The sequence below is a fragment of the Brachypodium distachyon genome, chromosome 5, assembly GCF_000005505.3.
Source record: "Brachypodium distachyon strain Bd21 chromosome 5, Brachypodium_distachyon_v3.0, whole genome shotgun sequence".
Classification (NCBI taxonomy): domain Eukaryota; kingdom Viridiplantae; phylum Streptophyta; class Magnoliopsida; order Poales; family Poaceae; genus Brachypodium; species Brachypodium distachyon.
The window spans coordinates 25,568,375-25,580,539 of NC_016135.3; the positions used below are offsets into that span (position 1 = coordinate 25,568,375).

At 47.0% G+C, this 12,165-nt stretch overlaps 1 protein-coding gene and 1 pseudogene across 1 annotated transcript; both read left to right on the forward strand.

Moving 5' to 3' along the window:
• The first annotated feature begins 3,840 nt into the window (after nt 1–3,840).
• Nucleotides 3,841–7,375, forward strand: LOC100824953 (annotated as a pseudogene).
• A 1,456-nt stretch (nt 7,376–8,831) lies between these two features.
• Nucleotides 8,832–11,832, forward strand: LOC100825255 (programmed cell death protein 2-like). Its single transcript, XM_003579319.4, has 7 exons — nt 8,832–9,096; nt 9,350–9,436; nt 9,668–9,759; nt 9,857–10,170; nt 10,256–10,484; nt 10,604–10,811; nt 11,415–11,832. Exons 1-7 carry the CDS (start codon nt 8,989–8,991, stop codon nt 11,514–11,516), a joined length of 1,140 nt encoding a protein of 379 aa, XP_003579367.1. The 5' UTR covers nt 8,832–8,988; the 3' UTR covers nt 11,517–11,832.
• The last annotated feature ends 333 nt before the right edge of the window (nt 11,833–12,165 follow it).

Consider the following 12,165-nt stretch of genomic DNA (forward strand, 5'->3'; position numbering starts at 1 on the left):
GTAACAGCTTTACCAGTGTCCGGGCTCCTCTTGACCTCCTGTGCAGCATGGCCTGTGCTGTGCTTCCGTCAGTTCAAATCTGTCCGGAGAACACGACGTAAGCATGCCACATTCTTAATCGAGTTACGATCGTCGGTCGAGAAACATACAGTATTTCCCTGTAGGCTTGCCTAAATACTCAAGCCATCGGCATCCGCCGTGGTTTGGATATCATATGAGGTGGCAGATTCCTGGAAAGAAAGGCATATCTACACGTAGCACCCTACTATACGGGCATTCAGCCGCGCCACGACACGAGGCCTCCGGCGCCAGCTAGCTAGCTGTATCATCATCTCATCCGTTGTCACGTCGTGCCGGTCATCGAAAATTTGGAACGTGTTCCGGCATGTCACGCGCTATATATAGCCAGAGGCCAGTCGACCAGAGCGTCACCGGAATGTTCAGTTCCCCGCAGAACACGACGGCGCGCGGCATCTTGGGAAGGCACCGATACCAATTCCTGAATTCCTGTCCCCGTCCGTTTGTTCCCACTTCCCACGTGGAAGAAGGCCTCAATTTCAGGGAGCCGGAGGGAAACTACCCGGTGCCACTGCATATAGCAAGAAACCAAAACACAGAGTCCCCTGCAAAGTGCAAACAGAAAGAAAAGAGAACAGTTCCAGAGGCCCTGCTGCCTCGTTGTCCAACAGATTTCACGATGGTTAATAACGATTCCATGTTCTAATCCCCCGTGGTGTTCGTGTACACTTCATGGTGCCGGTGGGTCGGAGTTGGATCGCGAGGAAATCCCAGCCGATACGGGCTTAGTTTTTTTTTTTTTTAGGGGAGCCGATACGGGCTTAGTCGGGCCACGTTCCGCAACGCAACGTGGTTTTCGGCCCGCGTTCCGCACCGCAACACTGGCTCACCTCTGCAAAGCACATTCTACCTGCGAGCTAGTATTGGGCCTTCTTACGAGGCCCAATCGCTCATATCACCCCGTGCCACCGCCGGTCCAGTTCAGACAGAACCAACTCCGATCGAGAAGCACGGCTCGGCTTCTCCACCGGACTTCGCTAAAAAAAGAAGGCTTCTCCACCGGACGCAGCAGCCAAACTTGCAACGTGTGCTGTACTGTGCACGGATCCTATGGATCTGTACGTACTGTCCGCCAGCGTCTACATATTGCACGTATGCTTCGGTTCCGTTACATGCGAGACTCGGAACAATTTACGCATGAGCTAATTCATTCACCGGCACATTCAGAATGGCCATTTTTTCGATTGAGAAAATACATCCTGAAAATGTGCATTTATATCACAATATCAGAAAATCTGCTGAAAATCCAAAAAAGTGAACCACAGCAACAGAAAACGTCCAGAACGGTGATTGTTTCTGACCGACCAAAAACCGTCTGAAAAAGAGTACCGAGGTCATGATGTAGGAAACGGGGTGAAATCTACAAAAAAACACGTGGGCTATATATCCCATGAAAACGGGTATAACGATGGTTGTTCCTGACCGAACAAAAATTCCCTAAAACGTGTACAAGAATCATGGTATCAGAAAGTAAGCCGAAGATGCCAAAAAACTAGGCTATAGGTTAGAAAAACGGTCAGAACGATGATTTTTTCGACTGACCAAAAACGGCCAGAAAACACGTACAAAGGTCAATATATCAGTTAATCAACCGAAAATAATAAAAAAGGGCTTTAGCCAATGATAATGGTAAGAACGCTGCGTTTTCCTTCCTGATAAAAAAACCCGCCCGAAAACGTGCATCGGGGTCACAATATCTGAATAACCGAAAACGCCCAAAACAATGAATTGTTTTTGCCAGCCAAAAATAGCCTGAAAAAGTGTACTGTGCTCACGATATAGCAAACTCGGCTGAAACCCCAAAAAGTGGGCCCATGAAAATGCCTAGAATGGCGATCTGTTTCGATTGGCTAAAATCAGATGAAAACCCCGAAACATGGGCAATAGTCCAATAAAACAGTCAAAAAGTTATTTTTCTTTACAGACAAAAAAGGCCGAAAAACCAAAAAGGTGGGCTAAAACCCACTATAACGCTCAGAATGGTAATTTTTTCAACCGGCAAAAACGGCTCGAAAACATGCACATGTGGTCATGATATCGAAAAATTGGCCATAAATTCAAAAACCGTGAGTTCGTCAACGAAAACGGCTAGAATGATGATTTTTCTGACCTCCAAAAAAGTACCGAAAACATGTTCCGAGTTACGATATCTAAAATCAGCCGAAATACAAAACAACATGGGCCAAGGTAACGCCCGGAAAGATGATTTTCCTTACCGGCCGAAAACAAAGATGTGTACTGGAATCCCGATATCGGCACCACATTAACCGAACACAATCTTTTAGCAAATCATCCCATTGAATAAGCCTGGCTCCACCAGTCTCAAACAAAAGGTTGCTCCGTGAACCCTGGCCTCACGAAATGTGCCACAGAGCTTGCCTGGGCACTTAACGCCCACTCACAAGAACTTCCGCTCTCCATGCTGTCACGTCTTGTCAGATGTACGGAGTACTGGGTCGGAAAACGGAAAAACATTTGCTCAAATACTTTCCTATCTCTGTACATGGTCGGAAAAACATTTGCTCAAGTACTTTCCTATCCTGGGATGGCGCACACGTTTTTCGAAATCGAACTTTGTTCAACAACGATTAGATCAATAATATTTAGATTATATGTTACAAATTTTATATCGTTGGAAATGTTTTTTAAATACGAACCCAATGATATAATTTTTGTAGCACATAGCTCTCAAATAATTAGTCTAATTATTGGTCAAAGTAAAATCTTAAGAATGCGTGCGTGCCATTTTTTTTTAAAAAAAGGGAGTAATATCGAACGACAGCCCCGTTTGAGTTGTGAATATTGAATAGTCTTTGACCTCCCGTTCTCTCTTTCAAACTTTGTTAGTGCCGGGGACAGGGACCGGCCAGAGCCATGGATCTGCGGTGTCGCTCGACTTGGTGACGACATATTTGATCAAGTTTCCGTACGTCCTGTACTTGTATTTATACCGTCTCCTCGATTAGTGAATACAAAGCCTGTTTGGTCCCTCTTGTTTGCCATACTCTTGTATGGCCTAGCTCCATCTCGAACGAGTCCACGGCCTAGTGCACATTCCTCTGCCTACGTGACGGCTGGCATGTTCTACATCATTCTTAAGATCAGTTTGGCATTGCTGAACTGTTCTGCGCTGAACTTATTTTATAATCTGATGTGCAAAAATACACGAAAGTAAAAAACAAATTGGTTAGCCAAACACGAAAATAGTAAAAAGCGGATGAAAACGGGATTATGATAATCCACCGCGCTGCCAAACGCATCCTTAAGACTCAGCTCGTGTCGAGTGTCGTGAGGTATAGGCGAGATCAAAAAATTAAATGGGATAAAAACTAGCACAAGTTTCACTATATGAGATAAAATAAGAGAAATTTTGCTAACTAGGATAATTTATGTCACAAAAACCAAATTAGAAGATGAAGTGGAATTTACTCATTGGTTAAAGACAAGGAGAAAGCACATCCAGCATGTACGGCCTCTCAGATGATTGATCGATACACAAAGCATCTCTGATGTGATGTGCAAGGAGCATTACCGGGACAAGAACTAGTGATCATTCTACAGTGGCTCCAACTGAAAACTCGGATCTGTAAAGCCATATATTCCTTGGAGATACGGATGTGATGGCCGAACTGAATTTTCATAGCCATGAATCTAGGTTGGGTCAGATAATGTTTCCAACAGAAAATATCTCGATGAGAATTTCTGCATCATAATCCTTAAAAGTGTCAGCGTATGCTACCTCTTAGTATAAAAAGATGAAGACTGGAAGACAGCTGTGGACCTGCGGTTAGTAATATAACAAGATCGATATGGCGAGGTTCTCAGAGCTTAGAGCGCCGTCTCTTCTACTACTTGTCTTTCTCCACTCGTCTCTGCGACTGCAGTTGTCGCAAGGGCTCGAGCAGAGCGAACCGAGACGAGTAAGCCGCCGTTAATGTGTGTTGACGATGCATGTTCAACTACCAATCTAATATCCTTCTTGGACAGTTGCTTTGGTGTTTCTCATGACATTATGCCCTGTCACCGTTCTCAGCTCTCTAAAAATGCGATATCTTGCACATTGATGTTAGTGACTTGTATCTGAAGTTAATAAGTTTCTTATAGTTCAAAAATGTCTGAAACAACGACAAGAATTTAGGTTCGGAAAGAGTAGTAAAGACAAATTTGGAGTAATACTTATTTTCAGGTATACATCGTCTACCTCGGGGAGAGGCAACATGAGGATGTCAGTCTCGTCACCTCTTCGCACCACGACATGCTCGCCTCCGTTCTCGGAAGGTACCTTCCTTTCGTAGTAGTACGAGCTTCTTGGTAAAATGATTTGATTATACAACATTAACTATGGCTCTATTATTTAACATTTGAAGCAAGGAGGCGGCTCTCGAATCAATTATCCACAGCTACAGATACGGTTTCTCGGGTTTTTCTGCGATGCTCAGCGCCTCACAAGCAAGAGAGATCCGGAGTACGTATATTAATCTTCTTGCACTCTTTAATTGGGATAATAAGATGTACCAGTATCAGTCAATTGATATCACTGCCAAATGCTTGTTGACCATGAATAACAATCACTGTTGCTTCTAACTGGGGATCGATACAGCGCTGCCCGGTGTGGTGAGCGTGAAGGAGAACCAAATCCTCCACACGGACACGACTCATAGCTGGGATTTCCTTGGCATGCCCACGGCCTACACGCAGCCAAACGGGCTCCTGGGCAAAGCAAAGAACGGAGACGGCATCATCATCGGCGTCATCGACACAGGCGTCTGGCCCGAGTCACAAAGCTTCGCCGACGACGGCAGCTACGGGCCCCCTCCGTCAAGATGGAAGGGAACATGCCAACCCGGGGCCAATTTCAGCGCCCACGACTGCAACGGGAAGCTCATCGGCGCCCGGTGGTACGCCGGGCGCGACGTCGACAGGGGCTCGCTCCAGGGCGATTTCCTGTCCGCCAGGGACTCCCGGGGCCACGGCACACACACGGCGTCCACGGCGGGCGGCGACGTCGTCCACAACGTCAGCCTCTTCGGGCGGCTCGCGGCCGGGACGGCCCGCGGCGGCGCGCCTCGCGCCCGGGTGGCCGTGTACAAGGCCTGCTGGGGCGCGTCCTGCTCCGGCGCCAGCGTCCTTCAGGGCATCGACCATGCCATCCATGACGGCGTCGACGTCCTGTCCATCTCCATCAGCGGGCCTTCGAAACCCCGGGCACGCTGCACGCCGTGGCGAGCGGCATCACGGTCGTCGTGTCGGCCGGGAACGACGGGCCTTCGGAGCAGACGGTGAAGAACTCTTCGCCGTGGCTGCTCACGGTTGCTGCAGCCACTGTCGATCGGTCGTTCCCCACTGTCGTCACCCTCGGGAATAACCAAAAGTTTGTGGTATGTAGTATGCATCTTCAGATTAATTTGGCCATGGGTTATGTCGTCTGACTTCTTCCTGCTCACAGAGTGCTGCTTGATTAATTGACAGGCGCAGTCCATGTATGTGGCAGAGAAAGGTGCAGATGAGTTCTTTGAACTTCAGCTCTACATGGATGAGCAGTAAGATTGTATATATGCTCCTGACACAATTTAAATATGAATTTTAAATTTTCAAACTCAACTTAGCCAGTAGGATCTGTTTTGCAGATGTGACCCGGAATACGTAAGCGGCACCGACATAGAAGGGAAGGTCGTATTCTGCTACACACCCGGACGTGTCTCTCCACCACCGAACTTTGTAGAGATTGCACTGATGGTGCGGAAAAATGGAGGGAAGGGATTTATATTCTCAAAGTATAACGAGGACGGGGCTGACACATGGCAATTTCTTGGCAAATTCCTTCCTTGCGTCCCCGTCGACTATGAGACTGGCTATCAGATTCATCAGTACTGCACGTACGTACAGATTAACTCTCAGACGTAACTGAATAGGTTTTTCTCTAGTTTGTGGAAACACATTATCGTCTCCATTTTGAAAGTTTACTAATGTTTCCTTGTCCATTATTAATACGGAAGTGACGGCGTTGGCATCCCAAAAGTAAAGGTATCTACAACCCAAACAGCGATTGGAAGTGAAATTGTTGCCCCAAGAATAGCAGCTTTCTCATCAAGGGGACCTAGTCCTGTCTATCCTGGGATTCTCAAGGTAAGCAAGCAGTGAAAGCTGCACACCAATAGCAATCTCATGTTAAGGTCAAGAGAGTCAATATATAATAACCTTTCTGAAGAATGGTTCAGTGACTCCATAGATTATAAATTGACTGTTACAACAAGCTACTCAAAGCATTAACTCCACGTACGTGCCCTGATTGGTTGTTACTCACAGCCTGATATCGCTGCACCTGGGGTGCACATCTTAGCTGCTGCACCACAAATTGAATCCTACAAAAGGATAGGTGCTTCCTACATATTTGATTCTGGAACATCCATGGCTTGCCCTCATATATCTGGGATCGTCGCTGTACTCAAGTCCGTGCATCCTGACTGGTCCCCTGCTGCCCTAAAATCAGCACTAATGACAACCGGTAATTGTCTGATTCTATGCATTAATCTAGAGCATCTATGGTACCGATTGTTTATGCAAAGCATGAATGAAGTGTGTAGCTATTTTGCAGCACTTACCACGGACAATAATGGGGCCCCAATGCAAGCAAATGGAAATCGAGAAAAGATTGCCGACCCATTTGATTACGGAGCAGGGTTTGTTAATCCAACCAAGGCAGCTGATCCAGGGTTGATATATGACATCAGTGCGTCCGATTACCTGAAGTTCTTCAACTGCGCAGGAGGACTGGGTGCAAATGGCAGTTGCACAGCACCTAAAGGATCCACATATGACCTGAACCTCCCATCGATTGCCATCCACGGCCTTAGGACATATGTGACCGTTGTGCGCACTGTCACCAATGTTGGCCAGCCGAATGCGGTGTACAAGGCATTCTTCCAGCCTCCACCGGGTGTCAAGATGGCTGTCGAGCCGGCGATGCTGGTGTTCACCAATGCGAGGAAGGTGCAGAGCTTCAAGGTGACTTTCATGGCGACACGGAGGATCCAGGGCGGCTACACCTTCGGTAGCTTGACATGGCACGACGGAGGCGCCCACTGGGTTCGGATCCCCATCGCAGTTCGTGTGGCGATTGAAGAGTTCTACTCAGATGTCTCTTAAATATATAGCAGGTCACGTATAGGGGTTCCAGGCAAAGTGAAAGACAAATGTATGTGGAATAAAACCTGTGCCTTTTAAGTTCAACCACTTAATGTTGTGGTGAACTAGTAATTACTGAAGGAGCGATTCTAGTTGGTTCGGTCAAGCGTAACCTGCTCGTATATTGATCAATGTCAATCACCAAATTACAAGGATTGGTTTACAACAAAATTGGCAACTCCCTTATATGATACTCCCTCCGATCCTAGTAGTCGAATTGACAGTATTTGGGTTGCAGCTGGAAGCTGACGCTGAAGTTCTTTACATTGCCGAAGCTCCGAACAAATCGTCAAAAGAGCTGGCACGTCCCGTCGTCATCCGGATGAACCAGCAGAGCAGGGACCTTGAACCGCAGGTTCACCCGTGCCATCATCTCCGGCGGCGGCTCAAGGTAAAGCGCCCGGACATGGCCCTCGTACGCGAAGCGCCGGAGCAACGGCTCCTGGATCTCCATGGTGTTCCGCCCTTCGGGACCCCAGCAGTAGAAGTCGTCGAGCACGAGATCCGTGACCCTGGGCAAGCGGAGCCGCAGGGACCGTGGAGCCGGAGGGTACTGGCTGTCCTGGAACAGGCAGAGCTGGACGGCCCGGACCTCGAGCGTCCCGAGCATTGGCGCGGCGTCGACGAAAGCCTGCAGTATGCCGAGCGACACGTAGCAGAAGTGCAGACGCGCCTCGGTGAGCCGCGGGTACGGCGACAGGCTGCTGCCCGGCCCTTGTGGGCAGAAGTCCATGACCTTGCTGAGGTGGAGAACCCGGAGGGAGGCCGCCGACGGGAGGGTGCCGATGCTGAGGCCGTAGAGGCTGTTGGGCTCGTCGGGGCACGGGCCGAAGAAGAGGCCCACGCAGAGGTCCTCCACGTGGCAGGCCCCCGGGGCGGACAGCAGGCCCATGAGTTCTCCCACCTGCAAGTAGACTTGGTAGGACAGCGAGTCGTCGTCTTCGTTTTCTCCTTCCATGTACCGGAACGCGAGCTTCTTTATCGGCCAGAGGCGCCGGCCGTAGACGGCTTCTGCGGCGTGGTGGTCGAAGGCGTCACGCTTGGCGTCGTCTTCGAGGTGGTCGTAGTTCCGTGAGTCGATGTTGACGGCGCCCGACGAGAGCCAGAGCGTGCGCCACCGCCGGGCGAGCGCGCTGGTGGACGCGGCCTCCTTTAACGGCGCGAAGTAGAGGATGCGGCGAAGGAGGTCGTCGGGGAGATCGGACAGACGCCGCCGGCCCATTGTCGAATATGGATCGGTAGATTTTTCCATCGCCAATTTTGCCTTTCGATCTCTAGTTTTTTTTCCCCCCTTGTTTATGCCCTAGAAATCTAGAATCAGAAGTTCTACCGTACGCACGACGGCCGGGTCTGTTGTGTTTATATTACGCAGGCATCCGTCACCGCCGGCATTGGATCGATTTACCGACGTACGAGACCAAAGTTTGATGTGGGCTTCGTTGGGCCACGTTACGATCTGTTTGTTGTCCACGCTGCCGTGAACGGATTTTATGGGCCATCGGGCCTTATCAGGCCAGCTGGGTCTACCCGCGGCCCAAACAGTTCCGCAGAACCAATTCCGAGTAGTAGCACGCCACCGGAGACCGGAGGAAGAGCCACACGCCATAGCCGCCTATCCCCTTGCTTCCAGCCGCCGGCCGACGGCGAGTGGCGGGGTTCTCCTCTCGCAGCCGTCTGCGTGCCCTGTAAGACTCGTATCGTCCAAGGGAATACTAGAGAGTAGGCATGGCAGCAGGGACGGGGGAGGAGGTGCATCTGGGCTTGCCGGGGCCCTGGGCGGAGGACTACCGGGAGAAGGCCGACCACTACACCACCAAGATCGGCGGAGTCCCTGTATGTCAAATCCTCTCCGTTCCTGTTCATCTCCTCTAGATTTTCGTTTTTGGCTTATAAGAATCATCACCAGAGACCAAGCGAAGCTCTGCTTGGGAGGTTGGAGATAAACTGCTATGCTCCTTATTCCACCCTGTTTTGCCAACCCTGTTTTGCCAAATTTTTATTTTACAATACTCCACAAAGTGGCCGAATTCTTCTAAGATAGGCTGGTGCGAGATCTTCTTTGAGTCATTTGCTGAACCTTCTGCAGGATTGGCCAACGGAGGAGGGTATGGGCATTAAACCTGTCTTGCTCCAATGCAGTTTATGTGGAACCAGGCTCTGCCTTGTTGCTCAGGCAAGTTTTTACCATCTGGCAAGCTTGTTTGATAAACATTCATACCAGGGAATGGAGTTCTACACACAGATTGAAAAATATAGCAAAACTGCAAAACCACTAGTGATGAGATAGAGGTGTAAGGTGTTGGCAACCAAGCCTACCATCATAGAAACACGTCACACACTATAATTGAGGGCACTGCAAACTTTGTCCAAGTATCATATATTCATATGTTCATTCTAATTGCAGGTTCATGCTCCTCTCGCAAAGCTGAACATCGAGGAGAGGACACTGTATGTACTTGTTTGCCCGACAGCAAAATGCAGTCCTAACCCTCAAAGGCAAGTACGTGTCCCTTTGTTTGGTATGATCACAAGCTATTAAGATCTTATCGTTTGAAATAGTAATTCTAACTCTCTGTTTTTTATCTTCTTAAAGTTGGAAGGTCCTAAGAGTTCAGAAGTGCCATAGTCGTATTCAAACAAATGGCAATGGAGATGAATTAGTCCAAAGAAAAGAAAATGTTTGCTCAAATGAGCCTTCTCCTACAAGTGCTGCTAAAAATCGTAACGAAGAAAACACGAGTCTCGATAGCAATGATGATGATTTTGATTTAGATGCCTTGGCTGAAGCACTCGAGCAGGCTGCAACGTTGGCATCCAACACAAAGAAGCAAAATAAATCGAAGCGTGCTAATGCCCCTGTAAGATGCACTGTAGTTAAGGAGAAAGTAAATGACCTCAGTATACCAGGTTAGGGAAATTTTGGAAAAGATCATTAGTCATTATGATACATATAAAGTCAGTGTTTTTGTCTAAATAAAATCTCCTTTTGCAGTTCTTCCTTGCTTCTACATCTATTATGATAAGGATCAATTGAGGGGGAAATGCAATATAGGTTCAAGTAGCAGTGAAGTAGTTTTGGCAAAGGAGATTCTGGACACAGGATATGATGAAGAGGAAAAATGGGAAGGTGAAAAGTATGAATATGATAGAGCTCTTGGTGCTGACAGAACTTTCTTAAAATTCAAGAAACGGTTGGATGAGTATCCTCAGCAGTGCTTTAGGTAAAAACCATAATGTCCTTGTAACCTAGTACCATTTTTATCATCCTATCATCAAATTAAACATCATCTTTATTTTCAGAACTGGTATCTAATTTTGGTGTATGTACAATGTTTTGTAGGTATTCTTATGCTGGCAAGCCACTGTTGGCTGCAACAGACCTACAAGATGTTGTTGGCTCATGTAAGCTTTGTGGTTCACCGCGCCAATATGAAATGCAACTGATGTCTCCTTTGTCATATTTTCTCCATCAAGCCGGTGATGGTTCCTCAGATTGTGCACCTAATTCTTGGACTTGGCTGACTCTTGTTGTATACACTTGCTCCAAGGTATGTTGTTCATTAAGTTACTGATATTAATCAAATGATGGAGTTTAATGACTTGCCATGGCTCTACTGTAATACCTTAGCAGCATTCATATTGCTTCATGATTCGATGAATATGGCAAAGAAGATGTTTGTTTTGGATGACAATAACTTTGAAGCATTTTATTAGTTAAAAGATTATAACATCAATCAGGCCCCGACATCAATTCAGTACTTTGATTTGTGCTGTGAAGAGATTCATGTATCCTGATTGATGTTATTCTTGCGCCTCTAGAATGAGCAGATGACAAAAATAATTAAATACATGTCATGTGAAAGATTTCCTAGAGATAATTCAGTCTGAATTAGTTCTGTGCAGTCCTGCTTGTTCAGAGTCCGGTCAACAGTTTTGACAAATTTTGATGTGGTATTTAGCCCATGATCCCGTTGATCAGAATTGATGGACACATGAAAATTCAGGTTTATAGTGAGAAGTTATGTTTTAGCAGTTTTTGCCGTTTTTTATTTCCTAATGTTAAGAAATGGAAATTTGTTTGCTATCTTTATTTTGTTTTTACTCGCCTTTTTATTTTGGGTATATCAATTCCTAACATTAATCTACCTTAGAGCTGCTATCCGTCCTCTTGCGGTGGAAAGCTGAGCAATTGCTGCTGGGGGGTGGCAGAGGAGGAGATATTGATGCAGGAGGACGAAGCATGTGACGCGTAATGTGCTGAGTGGCAGGAGGATGAATGTTACGCGTAACGTGCTGAGTAACAACTCAGCACATTTAGACATCGCTGTCAAGCAATCTGTAGTCTTATGATGCAGGTTTTCATTGTTCTTGTACTCAGTCAGTGTCACAAGCCAATTTTGTAGAAGTCTGCCGAACTTTTTAAGTAGTATAAAATTTGTTCCGGATCTTTCTTGTAACTAGCGAAATCACAGGTTTGTGTGGTAATATGTCATGGGTAAACAGAGTTGTATAAACCTCTTCAACTACACTTCTCTTGCTGCATTAGTTTAACCCTGCGTTGTTGTTTCAGTTGTCTCTTCCGATCAACAGAAAGCCATCTTACGCGCTTGCCTATGGTGAGTGTTGTGATCTACTCCTATGCAGAGACTAGAGAGTAGTGTTTGTCTTGGGTTGCTCACTCACTTGCTCCTCCCCATCAGAATCGTCTGTTGCTGTCCCAAGTGTCCATGTCTGGAACCTTCTCCAGATCAGTTTGTTTACCATTATGTTGATTAGCAGCATGTTTTAGTAGGAGCTGAAGTACCAATTTGATTAAAAAAAGTATACCCGTTTATTAGTTGACAAAATCATGCCTAAGCATATGCAGGATCCATGATAAGCTACATAATTAGCGCCGCCGTA